The sequence below is a fragment of the Pimephales promelas genome, chromosome 2 (genome assembly GCF_988280905.1).
Source record: "Pimephales promelas chromosome 2, fPimPro1.hap1.1, whole genome shotgun sequence".
Classification (NCBI taxonomy): Eukaryota; Metazoa; Chordata; class Actinopteri; order Cypriniformes; family Leuciscidae; genus Pimephales; species Pimephales promelas.
In genome coordinates, this window is record NC_142770.1 from 2,666,740 (window position 1) to 2,687,667 (window position 20,928).

At 39.8% G+C, this 20,928-nt stretch overlaps 1 protein-coding gene and 2 long non-coding RNA genes across 3 annotated transcripts; 2 read left to right on the forward strand and 1 right to left on the reverse strand.

Annotated features, from left to right (window-relative positions):
* The first annotated feature begins 9 nt into the window (after positions 1–9).
* On the forward strand, positions 10–6,831 carry LOC120486402 (uncharacterized). The gene is made up of 2 exons (XR_005624189.2): positions 10–329; positions 6,236–6,831. It is a non-coding gene; the product is annotated as an uncharacterized LOC120486402 (long non-coding RNA).
* A 3,610-nt stretch (positions 6,832–10,441) lies between these two features.
* LOC120486403 (uncharacterized) lies at positions 10,442–15,662 on the forward strand. Its single transcript, XR_005624190.2, has 2 exons — positions 10,442–13,497; positions 13,583–15,662. It is a non-coding gene; the product is annotated as an uncharacterized LOC120486403 (long non-coding RNA).
* On the reverse strand, positions 15,383–19,980 carry s1pr4 (sphingosine-1-phosphate receptor 4). The gene is made up of 2 exons (XM_039682387.2): positions 19,891–19,980; positions 15,383–17,068 (listed from the first exon to the last, which is right to left on the reverse strand). Exon 2 carries the CDS (start codon positions 16,947–16,949, stop codon positions 15,780–15,782), a length of 1,170 nt encoding a protein of 389 aa, XP_039538321.1. The 5' UTR covers positions 16,950–17,068; positions 19,891–19,980; the 3' UTR covers positions 15,383–15,779.
* Between the last annotated feature and the right edge of the window lie 948 nt (positions 19,981–20,928).

The window sequence follows — 20,928 nt, forward strand, 5'->3', positions numbered from 1 at the left end:
TAGATCGCGATGACGTAGCTGTCAGCCTTCCAATGGCAAATTAAGCTCTTAAAAACTTTACTTAAATTATTCTGACGTCGCCCGCTGACCTTCCTATAGAAAAGGCTTTTACTTTAAATATTAACTACGTTTTTCTGACGTCGCTTGGTATTCGTCAAATGGCTAATATACATGGATCATGAATAGTAAGAGGCAAACCTTCGCCATAGTAGAATTGGTAAATTCTCCTCGGAGTTCGATGTGAAATGACATGATCTGGTGAGGTTCACTTCACTTCACTTCCAACATCCTCATGTGAACCCTACGGTCATAATTCATGATTTAATGCGGTAAGTGGCATTTTGTCTCCATATTCTATACTTAATGACTTTTGGTTCATTTTTTTGTAATGTTGTAATGTAAAGTTGGTGACAAACTGTATGTTGTAGTATACTTTATGTATGTATCTGTCTTTCTGCCTGTCTGTCTATGCTGTAGCAAAGTATGTTAGGTTTTCATTTTAAGTTTAAAGATCTTTGATAATTTTCACAATTATAACTGTTTTACGGTCAGTTTAAGCTGAAATGAAACTGAAACATTTCAAAGCAGATCAATACGGGTTTTTTTGTTGTTGTTGCTTTGTCAGACACTCTGGGCAAACATAAGCCTATGTACTATGCATTAGGATTGATAGTTTCTGTATTGAACTGTATTGAACAAGGTGCAACTGCAGGGATAAATGTGTAAATGTGTATGGAAGTACAACCCATTTGGAAAGTTTGGAAGCTGTAAAAGCAAATTTTATGTCTTTTCAAACTCCGTACTTCATGAATGGGATGCGGTTGGAATGATTGAACCAGGCGGCCAGACAAATTCAAACCACATCATGAAAGGATTTCGATAGGCCAGACCGCTGCATTTTTACTTTACAAGCATGCCATAAACAGACCCTCTGGAAAGTTCTCCTGTGGGTGATGAAGCACAAGCTCACACACGTGGAGACGTGGGCCTATAATGCATTTGCTTCAGGTTTGACATTTTTAGTGCTCCGGACACCCTGTAAGACAGCAGGTCTCCACTAAATCCTTTCATTTTAACTTCCGTGCTAGATTAATTTGTTTTATGTCCCGTCGATCGAAAAATATTGTTACAAAACACCCCATGGCCATGCTGTGTAATGAAATGTGACTGGGAAATGAGGGACTGCTATATTGATCAGAGATAGAAGGAAAAATTTGTAGCTACAGGTCAATGCACTGGCACACAAGAAGGAGTGACAATCAGCTTGCAATGAGAAATGCGTCACAGAAGTGAAATGCTAGCAATTGGAGACGCGTTGTATGTTTGGAAAGATGGATTTTCCTCATCGAGAAGATCGAAGTCGGCCCATATCAACACGTTCTGGTGTTTAGTATGCATTGCGGCGGTCTCCGTCATGTGCACTTCAAATGAAATTAGAGTTTAATGGTGTTTATTCTACATTCATTGAGTCTGTGACCACTCATGAGGATGAAATATTAGCAGACTGGTTAGTGAATTTGGTGTAAATGCTTCCATGTGTGTCATTTATGGATGCAATGCAATATTATGTGCAAAAACGTGTTTCACATTAGTGTTAAAATACGAATTTCCGAGACCACTAGTAAATTGCTTTTCTAATTTAGTTAAAACTTTCCATTATAAATTAAATTGTCAGCATAACAAATTGAGTTAAATGTTGGAACTGGAAAATGAACATGAATGTCTGAGTATTTTGTTTTTGACATGATCCAAAGAGCATCTTGAGCCTCTTCGACCGTCTGCACGAAGAGTCACGTGATCAATGCCAATCATTTACTTGCTGTTTATTAGTGACCTAGAAGTAGTGTAGAAATATTTCCTCTTCATTTTATGTCAAACCATAAGGTTTCAGTGAAAATGGTCCCAACGTTTTCCCACTTCTACATTATAGAGATGGTTATCCATGATATATATTTACCCCGATTGGGTAGACGGCATTGGAAATGGCTTGTACCAACCCCACAGAAATGTTTTTAGAATCTGACATTTCTACCGCAGATGATTTAGCCTTAACGGCTTCCAAACATGAGGCCATGTAGCCATTATCCAATCAGTCTCAGAGATTTTGTTTGACCTTTTCCTGCATGGCTGCTCGCCGGAGCAGAACCAGTCCGGCCATGAGCTGTGTGGCGCAGTCAATCTGGAGAATTGACTTAAAGGGATAGTTCACCCAAAATTCAAGAGGTATTACTTTGCTTCATGCCATTCTAAACCTGTATGTTGTTGTTGTTTTTTCTGTGGAACACAAAAGTGAACATCTTTATGAAGTGATCACTATGTTTATAGTTGTCCAGCTTCAACATAATAGCTTATGGGTTTGGAACGACACAAGGGATTTCATGTTTGTAAGAATAATAATGGAAATTCCACAGAAAGTGAAAATAAATTCCTCATCATTTGCTTCGTCATGCAAAATGTACTTCACCAATGAATGCAAATGCAATGCTTTTTGCATTTGCATTCAATATGAATGCTTTTTTTGATTAATATGATTCGATTCTGTTCTTCTGTTTACCTTTTTTTCATTTACTCTCCCTCTCAAGTTCTCCTAAACCTTTATGAATTTCAATTTCTTTGTTATGCCAAACACAAAAGAAGATATTTTTGAAGAATGTTGGCAACTAAACAGTTGATGGGCCCCATTAAGTAGGTTATCTATGGAAGTCAATGGTAGGGTTGGGTTTTGAGAATCGAGTATCGATTGGAACCGGGACTAACTTTTCGTTTTTCCCGTAATCGTTCAAAAGTTAAAATTTCGATTCCTAGTTTCGATATTCACAGTCCGCCGAGCGGAAGAAGAAACCGCTGAACAACACCAACGAAGAAGCGTCTACCGGAAGTGTTGGCATAACCGCGCGAGTCGAACATTAGTAGCTTACGTCAGCGGTCCAAAGTGTGGCTTCACTTCTCTAAAAATAACGAAATCTCGGCAAAATGCAAAATTTGTGACAAAAGGAGTATTTGTGACAGGAGTATTTCCTTCAGAAAGGATTCCCAGACAGCAAACTGACATTGAATCAACGTGGAAACGACGTCTCTCATGACATTGAAACAACGTTGATTTGCTCATCGAATTAACGTTGAACCAACGTCAGACGCGGCATTCTTCAAAGCTAAATGAAATCGAAAATTGGTTTGCTTTCATAACGTTGAAACAACGCGTTGATTTCAAGTTGATTTTCCATTAGTTTTGAAAGAATGACGCATCTGACGTTGGTTCAACATTAATTCGATGAGCAAAACAATGTCAGATCAACGTTGTTTCGATGTCATATTTCCACGATGATTCAATGTCAGTTTGCTATCTGGGTTATTTCCTTCAGAAAGACCGTTGGTTAGCAAGGTTAGCTAAACTTTTTTGACCCTGCCTCTTAAAAGAATCGGAATCGAGAATCGTTAGGAACCGGAATCGAAACAAGGAATCGGAATCGGAATCAGAATCGTTCAAATTCAAACGATACCCAACCCTAGTCAATGGTTTGGTTGCCAACGTTCTTCAAAATATCTTCTTTTGTGTTTGGCAGAAGAAACTCACACAGGTTTGGGACAACTTGAGGGTGAGCAAATTCTGACTGAATCCATTTGTGTGTGTTTTATCCATTATAAATGTAGTGCTCAGTTATGCTGAAATCTCTATTTGATGTGTTGCAAAGTAAAACATTTTTGACTTTACGGTGAACTTTTGAAATGTATTTGGCAATGAGAAAATTCCAATATTTCAAAAGCACAGAAGTAAAACTTCTAGCTTCTGTTTTCCTCTTTTAAGTCACTGGTTTAACGTGGTTTTTAATATAGACAGCCATTCGGCATTCATGATTAAGTGCGGGAGTAGAAAAGGTGTTAACACATTTTCCTCGGCTGGAAAAATCTGGCACCACGGTGTCCTATTCACAGCACACTGACACATACCCTCAACCCATTTAGCAATTTCCTGGGGAAAGCTGGACAGTTGCAGACTCTTGCTACACCGTAAACCCAGTGTACACCAACATTAAAATATGACATAGTGATGCATGTAACATAGCTGAGGTGATATATAATAGCCTATAAATCATGGATCAGCTGGAAAAGTCATGCCTTTTTTTATATTATCATCCTGAAATATATTCAGCAATAAAGATATACAGAAATATCTTCTTCTCCCTCAGGAAAACTGTATCAGACAGGAGCACAATCGCGCCATTATGACATCACTATGAGGGTGGCCCAGGAATGCTGTGGAAACAACAATAATACATCACATTTTTCTTCAGCACGAAAAGTAGCTTTGGTCATGGCTTTGAAATCCGGTTCTCCCGTCCTCCAGTCTGAAATGGCCAAATCTAATGGATCATTCTGTTCTGATTTGCTCCATGAAAGGACTTGAGACATTTTGTACAGGGCCGAAGCAAACTCTTTTCTACACGTTCACCCCATTTCCCCTTCGTTTTATATTGTTGAGGCAATTTCAGTCCGTAAGAGGGAAAAGGGAGGGAAAAAACTGTCCACTCAGCCCTTAAAATAGGATTCTGGGAACAAATTTGTCCGGTAGCTGTTTGCTGCTCTCTCATCTTGAGCCATTCAAAACACAGGCGATTTTTTTTCTTTCTTTTTCCTACCAAACGCTTTGAAATGATGAACTTTGACTGGGCAGGGAATCTGCGCGGGAACATCTGCTGTTTAATCATGATTTTTCTCACGCAGTCGATGTCTATCAGCTAAACATGAACATTTATATCTAGGATTCGATTATTACATCCTAGGTTTAAGCACTGTGACTCTCCTTTTCCTCATTTAACGTGAATCTGGAAGTTTCCAAAAGCAGTGCTACTTAAAAAGAATAGTTCACTAAAGTTTACTCTCATGTCGTTCAATTCGTTTGTATACCATTAAATTGGACATTTTGAAGTGCTAAATCTGACTCTTTTGAATGTCTGTCATGCTCCAATGATCACAGAAAAGGCATCAGAAAAGTCGTTTAAAAAGTCTTTTAATAGTTTTATAATATTATGTAATGTATTATAAATAAAACGTACTGAAACGTTGTGTCTAATATTAATTTATGTGTTCAAGTTTGATGACGTAACTAATTGTTTTTACGCTGGACAAAAATGCTTACATATTTTCGTATATATTTTTACAATTATTTATAATATTTTTAGTATATAGTCAGTCTCATAATTTTCTCATTGCTTCAATTTAGTTTCTCAACTAGCAAACAATGTTTTCACATTTTTTCTTCAATGTAAAGTTGACTCAAGCTTTAAGGTCACAAATCTGAAAATTTCTCACATAAAAACAATGAATATGACGTCACGTTTTGTCAATAACGTTTACACACTGCCTACGAAACTTTCATGCGTCATTAGGGTTGGGTATCGAGAATCGAGTATCGATTGGAACCGAGACTAACTTTTCGTTTTTCCCGAAATCGTTCAAAAGTAAAAATTTCGATTCCTAGTTTCGATATTCACAGTCCGCCGAGCGGAAGAAGAAACCGCTGAACAACACCAACGAAGAAGCGTCTACCGGAAGTGTTGGCATAACCACGCGAGTCGAACATGAGTACCTTGCGTCCGCGATCCAAAAGTGTGGCTTCACTTTTCTAAAAATAACGAAATCTCAGCAAAATGCAAAATTTGTGACAAAAGGAGTATTTTTACAGAATGAGTATTTCCTTCAGAAAGGCCGTTGGTTAGCAAGGTTAGCTAAACTTTTTTGACCCTGCCTCTTAAAAGAATCGGAATCGAGAATCGTTAGGAACCGGAATCGAAACAAGGAATCGGAATCAGAATCGTGCAAATTCAAACGATACCCAACCCTATGCGTCATAAAATATTTTTTAAATTTTTTTCGCATTTTGAGAGGTGTTTTGACAATTCAGAGCCACCGAATGACGAATACGAAAATTTCACACTCTCGTTACTAATGACACCCAATGAAATTGCTTAATAATGACTCTTTTCAAACAGGTTTCCTGAAAACTCACGCCATCTGCAATTGGTGGGACAAACAGAAAGTTTTTGAAACTTCCAAAAATTTCAGCTCGAACTTATTAAAATTATGAGAAGCTTGCCTTTGAAACTACAACTACACTACGCTTCCATGAGAGTGTTAATGGTATTCAGTAGAGTGGTTTACACCGCCGCCCGGGGTCAAACCCCACAACGCCGAGCTGGTTTGGATAAGCTGACGATCTCTCCTTCTCTCCCCATAGGGTACGGGCAGTCCTGGGACGCAGCTGGACCGCAGCTGTAAAGCTTTTGGATCTAAAGTTGTAGCTGTGGTGGGGAGGGTTCCTGGCACCGTGATTTGGTGGATAAACAGAATTGAAAATCACATTGCCAGGGATTTCCACCTCTGCACAGTTCTTCAGGTACCCCACCTACACCACCAACCGGACCGGGGGTATTTTGTACATCCTATAACAGCACACAAAGAACCACAGATTTGTCTGAATTAGACTGTCAGGGCTCTTGTGTGCATGTGGCTCAACGTCAACACTGACCCTGTTTACTTTCATAATGCACGTTCCAGTTTTTATTGTGCTGGTTTTATCAGTCATCAGAATGTACTTGCTCCAACTTGGAAATGATTTTAAGAATTACTATTACTAATGCTCATAAATACGGAGCATGGTGATATGGGATGGGAGAAAAAATTGCGTTCTGTCGCAAAATTTTGGGTTTCCACCGAGAAACTTTGCGGGGAACTCAAAATATTTGTGAGAGATTTATGATTTTCTCATATCTCATATTTTTTTTCCCATCACCATGTCCCTTTAGGATACTTGGGATTAATGATTTAAACAAACCCTTGAGTCTAAAAATTGAACTTTGGTAGATTACTTTTCTAAGAAACCTTACTTACGGACTTGATTTTTTCTCAAAAATGTGCACAGAAACAAAATCCGCCAAGAATAAGGCCCATTCACACCAAGTACGATAACTTTAATAATAACTTTTTTTTAAAAATCGTTCTAAATTTGAAAGATTAACAGATTTCACACCACAACTATCCCAATTATGGCACAGAGAAACAATGTGATTGGAATCACTTCCAGAATGTTTTTTTTTTCCCAACCGATGATCCGTTCCCAATCAGAATCAATCAAGAGTTTGTGAAATTAAAGTGTCACGTGACTAAACTGTGCGTCGGTGTGGACACTAATATAATCGTTATAGCTACCATCATTGGTGGGGAGTTTTTCCTGGATAAACGGCACTTTAGAAAATGTAAAAGTCTTTTTTACGTACCACTTCCTGCAACATATTGAAATTCAGACTTTGTTTATGCAACCCTCTTTGGCATTTAGTTCATATGAGTCCAAGTGCTTGGGATGTTTTTCAGACTCAATAACACAAACAGTGACTCATCGCTCTGGAAATATCATGTTTCCTCAGGAATGACAGATAATGGCTTACTGGAATATCGACAAAGGCAAAAGGGCATCTGGCAAGTTTAATATAAAATAGAGATGCAAACCAAGTTTGACGCTTAGGACGGTTATCAGACTATTGCCTGAAAAATCCTGAAGAAAATACTGCTGACTTTCAGTACAACAGCTTACAGTCCCAAAGCCTTCAATGGTGACTATTTTATTTTATTTATACAACTGTTTTTTTAACGGCAGTCAATGCTTTTTAAAATCAAAATGGTTTCTTCAAGCAACATGGTCTAACTGAGCCAAACTAAGCCAAACATTGATACCTTTATCAACAGTTTATGAGGACTTTTTTGTTCAAATCTAGCACAATGACTAAGCGGGTATAATTACCCAAGATACAGTACATCTTGTTTCTAGCTAATACGCCTCATTCGGTCACACACTTTCCATCCCGAGCTGGTCCATCAGGTCATCACTTGCTCAAGGCGCAGAGCTTAGCTAATTGGTGAGCATTGATCCCTCAAGAATACTGTTCACAGTGGCTAAGTTCAGTGTCTGAAGTGAACTGTATGATGTATGGTCAGGTGGTCCAACTATATGCTCTGGCATCAGGGCAGGAACTGGGCGTATTGAAGGGTGGGATGCCAGTAAATGGGAAACCAGCTAGGACACGCACGCCAATGAGGCGGGTTAAGCTCTTAGAGCCATGGTTTGAATACTGTTAGCTGAGATGGATGAGACAAACATGTCCGGCTTTCATTTCACGGAGCAGGTTCTGACCACTTATTTTGAGCACAATGGAAGCACTGGCACACGAACTTAAAGTCCATTTAGACCAGTTAGTAAATTCACTACAGTCATTAAAAAACAGAAAGGTGATGTTCCAGGAAAGTAGGGACTACAACGAATCATTATCCGTCACTTTGATGGGCTAAGTTCTGCTCTATTTTTATAGTTTTCTTTAAAGCAGCCTTGTGTGGTGGTTAAAGGCCAATTTATACTTCCGCGTAGGGTGCGCGCAGTAGGTACGGCGTAGCATACGCACAGACGCGTACCATACCGCGTACCCTTCGCCGTAGTCTAACGCGCACCACCTCAAAAATGTAACTACATGTCGCGACGACGCGGACCGCAAGATCTGTGATTGGTCGGCTTGGTAGCATCGCATTTCCTCCTACGCATTTCCGCACGTACCATCTCCTCCGTCTTCTCTCGTTTCTGCCTTTTAGTTTTAGTAATTTCACTAAAATAAACTGTTTTTCCACCTCAATTAGCACGAACTCCAACTAGGGTTGCCGCGGTGAGGAAAATTTCCCACCGATTAATCGACGTGTGACAACACGGTAATCCCGGTGTCACCGGGGTTAAATAGCTTTTAAATGCGTGCGCGTTATACTTTCACTTTCGAAATAAGCGTCAATTGGCAATTCAGCGTCAATTGCTTGAATGGACAAAATAACAACTCGCTGTTATTTTATTTATTGACAGAACTTTTATTAGGATAACGAACGAATAAAATGTAGACCGAACTTTTATTAGCATAACGAACGCATAAAAATAACCCCATGCATTGGCTGAAAAAAGTGAAAATCGGCAAACTGTGGGCCCAAACAAATAATAACCATAAAACGTTTAGTAACGAATTAGAAAATAAAAGAGGCCTAAATAAATTACACAAAGTTTAAAGATAAAACCCATTAAAAAGAGACTAATATAAAATAAAAACTTCAAAAAGGACCTTAGCCTACATAAATGACATACTTTCACTTTCGAAATAAGCGTCAATTTCAATTTAGCGTCAATTGCTGGAATGGACAAAAAAAAAAAACGCTTTTGCATTGCGTTTTGACACCAAATCTTCCGCCATTATCTTGCTTTTCTGTAATTTGACTCGTTCTCATCTCCACACGTGCGAAATGGAATCCTGATGCTTGCTGATCTGCGACGTGACTGGCTCTTGGCACGCACTGCGCAGTTCATTTTTAATTATAATGTATGTTCTCTTCTGAACTAAATAATATTTTTAATTAATTCAAATAAATTTTTTAGCAAAAACAAATACTTTAAAAAAAAGTCAAGATATCGCGGTGTCACGGTGGGAAAGTGATGTCACCAGTAGGGTTGGGTATCGTTTGAATTTGAACGATTCTGATTCCGTTTCCGATTCCTTGTTTCGATTCTGGTTCCTAACGATTCTCGATTCCAATTCTTTTAAGAGGCAGGGTCAAAAAAGTTTAGCTAACCTTGCTAACCAACGGCCTTTCTGAAGGAAATAATCCTTTCTGAAGGAAATACTCCTTCTGTCACAAATACTCCTTTCGTCACAAATTTTGCATTTTGCCGAGATTTCGTTATTTTTAGAAAAGTGAAGCCGCACTTTGGATCGCCGACGTAAGGTGCTCATGTTCGACCAGCGCGGTTATGCCAACACTTCCGGTAGACACTTCTTCGTTGGTGTTGTTCAGTGGTTTCTTCTTCCACTCGGCGGACTGTGAATATCGAAACTAGGAATCGAAATTTTAACTTTTGAACGATTCCGGGAAAAACGAAAAGTTAGTCCCGGTTCCAATCGATACTCGATTCTCGATACCCAACCCTAGTCACCAGTGATGGGGCTTAAAACCGGTAACACCGTCAACACCGTCTATCGCGGCAAGCCTAACTCCAACATGATCCGCTCTCTTTCAGTCTCCTAACCTAGCCGCGAGGAATCTAAACACAGTGGAACATTAAAACCCTCCTCCGCCAACTAGCGTTTTGGAGCAGTACTGCAGAGCAACCAAGACCTGAACGCAGAAGTATAAATGCTCACGACGGCGTCCCGTACACTACGCCGTACACTACGGCATACCCTCGACGCAGAAGTATAAATTGGCCTTATTTGTGCAGCTTATGTCATTTTGGTGGTTGGTCGAGTTCAATAGTTTCAGCGGTAGTATTTTTTATCAATTTCGTTTTCTCATAGGGATATTTAAGAGTCGTAAAGAGTTATAAGTCATGAACCCAGTCAATCAGATTCGAGGTGAATAACAACATTAGAAAATTTGTTTTGACGCCAAAAATAGTTGTTGAAAATTAGACAAAAATGCAAAGGTACAAAACTGTGAACTTAACGGCTTTAGTGAGCGACAGAACTACAATCCCATGAAGCATTGCGGACAAAATAATTGAATTAAATATGATTGGAGATATAAAATATGCATAGCACCGTAGGGAGACCGCCTCGATTAAGTAATTGGCAATGCTTCATGGGAGTATCTGTCTAGCACCCCCACATAAATTCACCAAACAATGGTAAATGCGACCGTTATTGAGAACAAGATTGGACTTGTGTGTGTGTGTGTGTGTAGGGTTTTTGCTCTTGCCATGCTGCAGTAACTGCACTTTTAACCCACAATTAACTACAAATTGGGGTCAGAGCCTTTTCAAACAAGGCGTGATGTCATGACCATCCCGGCAAATTATCCATACAAATCCTCTCAGATCATTTGTGTTTTGCGATGGTGTGGTTTTGAGGGAACGATTGAGGGCTGTCCACTCTTGTGCCTGCTAAACTGGTATCAGTGTGCTGATTGAGTGCTGGCTCAGTTCAGCAGGAACAGAAGTGAGGTCCTAAACATCACTGCTTTACTCTCCTCCAATCAGAATGCGACATTCTTCAGTATCCTCCAATCAGCATTCAGTTTCCTTTACTCTCATCCTATCAGCATGCAGTGTACTTCTGTAGCCTTCAATCAGCATGCAGTGTCCTTTACTTTCATCCTATCAGCTTGCTTTGCACTTTAGTATCCTCCAATCAGCATTCAGTTTCCTTTAAGCTCCTCCAATCACAATGCAGTGCCCTTTACTCTCATCCAATCAGTATGCAGCGTGATTCAGTGTCCTCCAATCAGCATTTAGTGTCCTTTACTCCCATCCAATCATGAATTGTGTTTCTCATCAACTTGATAGCCTAAACATCTGTCATCAGTGAATATGAAACGTGTTTTCCGAGCGAACCGACCTTCATAAAATATGAATGGTTAACCATTAGAAGTCAAGGCATTGAGGATAATGGGATTTTTTGCATACTGATTAAAGCCATGTCCATTTTTTCTGCATTGTGTTCTGTCCTCAGCACAAGCATGGCCATCGCACGCTATCAAGATGTTTCAGGGTTTAGCTCATATTCGGCGTGCTTCAAAAAAGGCCTGCAGCGTCTCGGCGTGTTTGACAGTGTCAAAGATAGTGAAAATGAATTACGGCAAGAGACTTAATTTAGGTCGCGCTGCCATATCCATTTATGCATATAAAAAATGGAAGGCTTCAGGTGGATCATAAATCTACCTCAGACTGTTAACTTTCTGCAGCCTGCTTTGGCTTTCCCTTTTATGAGTCTTAACAGAGCTGCTCCTGTAACAGTTACGGAGAAGATTACAACTGGACAAATGCTGTGTATATAGCCTATAAATAATAACAAAAAAAAGATGAAAATCTTTTTAAAAAATGTTTAGTATGATACTGTTACATTTGCCAGAGTGCTCTGAACACCTTTTAGAATGTTGCTATGCAGTTGCTAGGGTGTTCTGAATATGTTTTAGAACGTTTCTATGCAGTTGCTAGGGTGCTCTGAACACCTTTTAGATTGTTGCTATGCAGTTACTAGGGTGTTGTTGTAGTTTTTGGAATGTTGCTATGCAGTTGCTATGGTGTTCGGAATACGTTTTAGAATGTTTCTATGCAGTTGCTAGGGTGCTCTGAGCACCTTTTAGAATGTTGCTATGCGGTTACTAGGGTGTTGTTGTAGTTTTTGGAATGTTGCTATGCAGTTTCTATGGTGTTCGGAATACTTTTTTGAATGTTACTATGCAGTTGCTTTGGTGTTCTGAATATGTTTTAGAATGTTTCTATGCAGTTGCTAGGGTGAACACCTTTTAGAATGTTGCTATGCTATTACTAGGGTGTTGTTGTGGTTTTTGGAATGTTGCTATGCAGTTGCCATGGTGTTCGGAATACTTTTTTGAATGTTGCTATGCAGTTGCTTTGGTGTTCTGAATATGTTTTAGAATATTTCTATGCTGTTGCTAGGGTGCTCTGAACACCTTTTAGAATGTTGCTATGCAGTTACTAGGGTGTTGAAATGTTGCTATGCAGTTGCTAGGGTGTTCAGAATACTTTTTAGAATGTTTCTATGCTGTTGCTATGGTGTTCTGAAAGGGTTTTAATGATGTTGCCATGCAGTTGCTTGGTTGTTCTGAGTGATTTTAACATATTGGTTTGAGGTTGCTAGGCTGTGCTTGAGTGGTTTACAGCACATTGCTATGCAATTCCTAAGGTGTTCAAAATAGTTTTAGGATGTTGCTATGGGGTTGTTAGGGTGTTCTAAGTGGTTTAGTACAAGTTTCTGTGCAGTTGGTAGGATGTTCAGAGTGATTTTTAACATGTTGCTATGTAGTTGCGATGGAATTCTGAGACATTTAGTGCGTTGCTATGAAGTTGCTAGGATGTTCTGAATAGTTTTAACATGTTGCTACTGTATGTGCTTCCATTCTTTTTACACTGTTGCTATGTTGTTACTAGGTTTTTCTGAGTGGTTTACTATTAGTTGCTAGGGTGTCAAAAACTACTACAATTCGATTGATCTGTCACATAGCATCTATATAGGAGTTTCCATATGGCAGGTCTTGTGGTCTTCAACCGTTCTCAGTCTGCAACATCGACAGCTACTTTTTGAAAACATTTGTGCCACTCAGAAACAATTATAGGTCATAAATGCATCAGTGAGAAGGAGCTGTAGGGATGAAAGCAGAAAGCCTCTTATTTTAGTTTCACAGCAATGTCAGAGGCCTTTTTTAATGCGCTCATGCGCTCAGAGACTGACCAGATTTCATGACGTGGCCTCCTTAAGATGTTTGATATTGTTTTGTTCCCTCCGCCACCGTGTAGTCAGTGTGTTTGCGGTCCAGACCAGAGCTGTGCGCTTTATAATTGGTTTAACTTGAACAAGACCAGCTGTGCAATAAAGCAGCAAAGCCGTGTGAAGAAACCGTTCGTAAATCCTTCGGGGTCACAATCCAGCGCATGGAGAAAAAGATTTGACATCTGTGCTGAATGTAAGTGGTTGTAATGTATTTATTAAAATAAAATATAAAGACATGTTGACACCAAATTAATGACTGTGAGGTCCTCATGCCACAGATGAACTGTCCCCCAATCAGCATGCAGTATGTGCTACTATCCTCCAATCAACAAGCAGAACCCCTCACTCCCTTCCAATCAGCATGCAGCATGTTCTCCTGTCCTCCAATCAGCATGCACACCCTGTTTATTGCATTTGCAGAAGTTTTCTCAGGCAGCAACTGGGTTGATTTTATCCTTGAGTATCTCATGAGCAAGTTTAATCATGAAGCAACTGAATAACGATAAACACATGCTTAATTTCTTGTTTGGCAGACTCTTGTTCTAAAGGGAAGAATCATAGTTATGTTGCCCAGAGCCAAATGTCACAATGAAATTATGCAAATCACAATAATAGGCCAGTTATCAAATATGTTGTATCTGATTTATGGAGACGTTCTTTCCCCACACAAACATAAAACAACATGTTTCTCTTAATTAAATGAAGTACTAGACAATGAGAACGTTGTGTATGCCTTTATTCCCGCTCTGAATTGTCAGTTAACCGAAATGTTGAATTAATTTGCATGGACTGTGAAGATTTTGAATGGACGCTAACCAGCTACAAATGTGCAGAAACCCTATTCGAGGACTTCGTCATCATATCTGTCTGCAGAACACCTGGAGGCGACGCGCGGTAATCACGTTTGCACGCAACCGCACTTAACCCTTTGTGCCCTCTTTAATGACAAGAACATAAATTTTCCTTCAAGATGTCATGCAGTCGTAAACTAAACTGTAATCATCCTAGGAACGTGTTTACAGTTGCATTTTTAGGTCAGTTCACGCCCAAAACGATGGCTATAAGCGTCGACACCAACGACAACATTCTGTTTATTAAAAGCGCGCGCTGCGGTTATAAAATCCGACGGTTTAATGTTCGCGCTTTGTGAAGTTCGGTGGATTCTGATTGGCTCTCAATGGACCCTTGATGCGTTTTAACAGTCATTAGCATCGTAAATCTAGCGTTTTTTACATTTTCAATTTCTTTTTAAATGTATGTACATTTATAACACTATACTTTTTATTATATTACCTTTGTGTCTTAAAAAACAGTTAACGCTGCTGCTGTATGCGGCTGTGGGCAAGACGATCAAATTTACATATTTTCTCTTATCAATCTGTCTAATTTTGTCCTCTTTCTGAAAGTTGTGCAAACACTGTTGTGGAGTTTCTTTCTTTTGCTATTTGAGCAAAAGGGAACAGGAAAAATATATTTAGTTTCTCATTGGCCGCTACAGAAGTTTACCCACATTATGACGACTTCCACTTTTGAGAAACCCGGAAATGTGAAAAGGGACACGATTTCATAACAAACACACTTCAAGTATGTGCTGATGTGTAAATGTATAATTCCCTCAAGTATTTCAATAAACTATACTACAGGTAAAATGCTAATGTTTCTTTCCTGTTAACATGTGGCCATGTTAATTTCTTCCGTCCACTGTGCATTCTTCCAGTTGCTGTCTGGATTGTCCAGGTGGTTTTAAGATGGGCTGTCATGTTATTTTTGGAGGGCTGTGGTTTCCCATCCACACTTCAATGTTTTTTTTTATTTTTTATATATATATAGCCTATTCTTGAATGCTTGGGTGGATTTCAAAATGTGGATCTGAATGTATCAATACAAAGTCCTAAAGTTTGGTCCTCTAAACCTAAACCACTGGGTATCTGAATAGTATTGTGTAACGTGCATTATTATTATTATTAACAAATAAGTTTAAAATGAAAATACCCAATGTCCTTTGCAATGTTGCATTGAAGAAGTCTGTACATTGTCTTGTCTCCCCCTTGTGTTCAATGAAGGATACTGACTGAGAATCAATAGCAATCAATTAATTTTTATTTCCTTTACACAAAACTTTCCTGTTACCCTAAAACTTTAAAACAGTTTTACATGTGCACGTACAAAAATATACACATTTCACTTTAAGTAGAACATGAAGATATAATACTTAAATTACAATATATTACTTTTACATTAAACAACAATGAAAGGCAGTTTGTTTTTGAGAATCTTACAGGTCTGATTGCTTTGCTTTGCATTCAGCTCAAATGTATTACACGAGTTGCATTTTATTTATGTTTTGTATGTTTTTGTTGCACAGCCGCTCACTTTTAAAGTCCTTTCTGCATGTTTTAAAGTGAGAAAGTGAAAATTGCATTTGAGGAGGTGCAGTTCCTGTGGCGAAGGAGAAACACACCTGCCCACCGCGGACTAACCGCTTGATGCAGACAAACAAGAAGTGGTGGAGCTGAGGCGTGTTTTCTTCCCGTTCTTCGGTTCGGGTTGAGGGCTGGTGCTCAAGTTTCGCACCTTGCTGAAGCTGTTGCGCAAACTGCTGTGTCGACTCCCCGAGGTGCTGGAGGTCTCCTGGGTCATGAAGGTCTTGGCATCGCACAGTCCCGCCGTCAGACAGCAGCAGCAGAGTAGAGTTGCGATGGCTTTGCGTAACTCCAGGCTGCCGAACGAGTAAATGAGCGGATTCATGGCGGAGTTGAGTACGGCTAGGGCGATGACCCATTCGGGATTGAAGAGCGTGCTGCAATTGCGAGAGTAGCAGAAGAAGTCCACCAACAGGAGGATAAACAAAGGTCCCCAACACACCATGAAGACACCCACGATTGAGATCACAGCCTTCAGGAGGCGCAGGGAACGCTTACGGCTGCGTGCCGATATTGTCTCGGTGCTACTGCGGACATGGCAGTAGATCGCAAAATACAGCGCGCCGATTGTGAGCAGGATTATGAAGAAGATGACCAGGGCGAACAAGATGTAGCTCTTGGAGTAGAGCGGCAGAAGTGTGGAGCAACTTCTGAGGTCGCAAACGCAATTCCAGCCCATCAGCGGAAGGAAGCCGATTATTAAGGCTGTTATCCAGCAAAGCACCACCATTAAGTAGATTCGGTACGTTTTCGTGGCGGTTTTCTGGTGGACGGGCTTCATCATAGTGGCGTAGCGCTCCACGGCGATCAAGAGCAGGCTGAATATGGACGCCGCTAACGCCACAAACAGAAGTCCTTCACGGAACAACCACAGAACGGGGCTTAGCTTGAAAGTGCGTTCGCCGGACATGCAGATGTTGACCACGTAGGCGCATCCCGTCAATAGGTCGCTCAGCGCGATGTTGGCGATGCAGATGAATATCCAGCGATGACGCAGGCGTACGCGGAACAGCACCGCTAACAGCACCATGAGGTTCTCCAGGATGATGAAGACGCTGATAATCAGGAACAGGACGGTGACGGCGCTGACGCTGCTCTTCGAGGGCTTGCGGTGCTGGAGGCGCCCGGTGAAGTTGTAGTGCCCCAGGATCAGGCTGTTGCTGGTCCAGTTGTAGACGTCTGGACAGGACGAGGCGGAGCTGAAAGATCGCAGGACATCCATGGTGTGAACGGCAGGAGCGTGGAGTTGAATCTCGCTGGGGTCGATTCGGTCGTCGATGCAATCGGACGCCAGGCAATCAGACTCCGGCTCCTTGATTAACCTTTCCCTTTCGGAATAACCTGACGGAAAAGTGAAAATAGTGGGTTCATGAACTGAATAAATATCAAAAATCAAGCTTTTAAGGTTGTCTATTACCCCTTTTCCACCAACAAGAACCAAGTGCTGGTTCATAGCTAGAGCTAGTGCCGGTTCGGAGTTGGTTCGACTGACGAGCTTTTAAAGAACCGGTTTGCCTTTCCACAGGCTAGAGAGCCATCACAGAGCCAGATCTTACATCACTGTATACATCTCGTGTTGCCCAGCAACGCTAGCGCGGCACACACAAACACACCAGGCTTGTTCGAGATGGTTCGGCACTGTGAATCTCGAACTGCGAGAGCGAATCGGAAAAATCGTTAGAAAAATATTCGATTCAAAAGCAGGAGTCGTATGCTCTCCAAACAGTCCACGCCGCTCCGATGCATCCCGAACAAGCCTTCCATCAACATTGGCGGTTGTTGCGTTACTATTTATGCTCATGGCTTTGCAAACATCGGTATCTAAACACAGCGAATCCAGCATGTCCGTGCAGCTCGCCGTAATTTGCATTAACTGAGGCCCCGTCCACACTACTGCGTTTTCGTTTAAAAACGGAGACCTTTTGCTACGTTTGCACCTCCCGTCCACACTAAAACGGGAAAAACGAAGACCTAAAACGGAGAAGTTTAGAAACGCTGCAGCTCCGTTTTGCGTTTTGAATCTCCGGAGGGCGTTTTAGTGTGGACGAGACAAAACGGAGGAGTTTACAAACGATGACGCAGAGGCTCACGCTCAGCTCTATGATTGGGTGTTATCAGTCATGACGTATCCTTCCCTGATTCGTCATTCACTGTTTACACCGGCACCCGCATGCCCAGTGTTGGTGAATGGTCACGTGATCTGCGTTTTCAGTTGTTTTAATGTGGACGGAGATCATTTCTAATACGCAGATAAAACGCTGGTGTGGACGGAGATCGTATTCGTTTTAATTCTCCGTTTTTAAACGAAAACGCAGTAGTGTGGACGGGGCCTGAGATTTCGAGCTGCTATGATAGCATGATTACCTGTTTTTAAAAAAATGGCGGTCACAAATTTCTATTCGTCTTGTTGGTCACGGTAACCCCGCCCCCAGCCGCTGACGTAAGCGGTTCTTACTTCTAGACCAGCAGTGCTACTTAAAGGGATACTCCACTTTTTTTTTTTTTTTTTGGAAATAGGCTCATTTTTCAACTCCCCCAGAGTTAAACAGTTGAGTTTTACCGTTTCTGAATCCATTCAGACGATTTTTCTGATATTTAGAAGAATATCAGTAACCAGACAGTTTCTGGTCTCATTGACTTCCATATAGGAAAAAAATATACTATGGAAGTCAATGAGACCAGAAACTGTCTGTTTACTGATATTCTTCTAAATATCAGAAAATCGGCTTAATAGATTTGAAAACGGTAAAACCCAACTGTTTGACTCTGGAGGAGTGAGCCTATTTCCAAAAAAAGTGGAGTATCCCTTTAAGAACCACTTTTACTGGTTCGGAGCTGGTGCTTTGGTGGTCGAAAAACAAAGTACCGATTTGAACCTAGGTTCTGGCTCCGAACCAGCACCAGCTCTGCCTTGGTGGAAAAGGGGTATATATTTGTCTATGTGGTGTTTTTAATATGCTTTATATGTAAATTTGCACTGTTTTTAAAATAATTGTTTTCTATTTAGTGTGAAGAACATTTTAATAATCGTAAGAATCTTTTTCTATGTTTCTAAGAACGTCTTGTGCAATGGAAAAAATATAAAAAAAATAAAAGCCTTTATTTAGCTTCAAAAAATAAAATAAAATAAAGGTTAAAAAAGAGTTTTTGCCATAGAAGAACCACTGTGAAGAACTTCAATGATCTAAAGAACATTTTCCCACTTAATTCAATGGAAAGCTTCCATGGATGTTTAAGGTTCTTCATGGAAACATAGACGCCAAAAAATAATCTTTATTTGTATGCTACACTCTAAAAAATGCTGGGTTGTTTTAACCCAACTTTGGGTCAAATATGGACTAACCCAGCCGTTGGGTTAAATTTTTACATTACATTTTTAACCCAACATTTCGGGTTTGTCCATATTTGACCCAAAATTGGGTTAAAACAACCCAGCATTTTCTAGAGTGTATGATTTTGTCAATCCAGGAACACATCTTACTTGGTAAAATCACCATCAACCTAAAGGTGGTGGCCGTAAAATGCTAATTTCACCAAGCTAACATGATGCCATGTGAATATAAAAATGAATCTGGCTTGCGAGTTCACATTACTGGGAGAGTCCCGCTTGCATTGTCTTGCTCAAGCGTAAAAGGGTGTCACTACAGAAATTACTATTTGCGGTGCCTGTTTCGGTTGCCAGATTTGGTAACCGCCAGATTACACCACCGCCCACAAAATACAGAATAATGATGAGAAAAGGAAGGAATAATTAAAATAATTATTTGTATATTTCTAAAAGTGTTATTTTAGAAGTAAACGCATCTTGAGCTTGACCTAATTTCATCTGCCCATGTGTACAGTACATTTAAATATCTCTAGTTTCACTACTGCTGTTGTGGTTAAGAGGGTATTTCAGCGTGGCCAGGTTTAAAGAGCCAACACGTGCAATAAAACAATAAACAATTAAATATTTGCTTAATATAATGCTTCATTTAAATAAGAATAATTATATTTTTCATGTTAAAAGCCAATGCAATAACAGGTTTTAATCTCAATAATAAACATTTCGGTTGAAATTACTACAAAATAGTCCATAAAAGACATTGATAAATTAATATGCATATGCTATTTTTTTTTCAAAATAAAAACCAAGGACATTTTGCTAGTGCATCTTAACTCACCTCTTATTAGTGATGCTGGTGGAATTGGTAATGAGCCATGCTCTGATGCAGAAAGCTCGAGCACTGGGTCTCTCAACCATTATATATCCTGCACTAACAAGGAAGGAAGCTTTCTTGCAGATTTTTGACACACCCAATGGAGAAAGCTAAAAAATTATCAGTTTCTACATTGTTTCTAAAATGCACAATTGTGACATCTTCCCAGAATATGGGCAAATCGTGGTTTACCATGAGAAAAATCAAGTTGCACTTTATGCAATAGGATTTGGTAAAGAATATTGTACATTTTGTACATTGACGATTTGTCATTTGTGTAAACACTATTTGCACAGCCTGAAAAAACACAAAGTGAAATATAATAAAGAGATAAATCAAGCAATATTAAATGTATATTAATTTTTAATTGTTTTCTATTTATTATGCAATTTACAATATTATATCTGCAATAAAATATTTTAATGGACAACAATGATTTAGTACTACTACAGGAAGCCATTGTGGCAGTTTCTAGTCAGCACGTGTTGCAGTAATGAAAACATTTTGCAAGACCCTTTAAATGCACTGATGCTATACACGAATATCCTTACAACAGTTTTCAAGTTGCTTTAACTGACATTTCTCAGAAGCCAGTCAGCAAACAGGAAGCACGATGACCTAGTAGATGTGGCCTCCTCCCTTACTGTTTTCACCTCATCCAGCTGGGTGGAAACACACACACACACACACTTGCAAACATAAATCATCCACATGTCTGTTTAATATGCATTACATTTTCAATCAACAAATAAAGCTGTTTTTTCCTAAATTTTCCAATACTGACAAGGGAATGCTTGCCAATCATAAATATTTTGGATGTGCAATGATCCATTACAGTTTTCATAATGTTTTATACATTAAATAACTGCTTTACTGATGGCTGATCCAGAGTGAAAATGAACTGATTTAGTCCTTTTTTTGTCTATGCATGGTTTCTTTGCTGTCCTGCAAAACATTTTTAAACAGGCAGTTTCTTTTCTTAATTTGTGTTTGTATTAATCT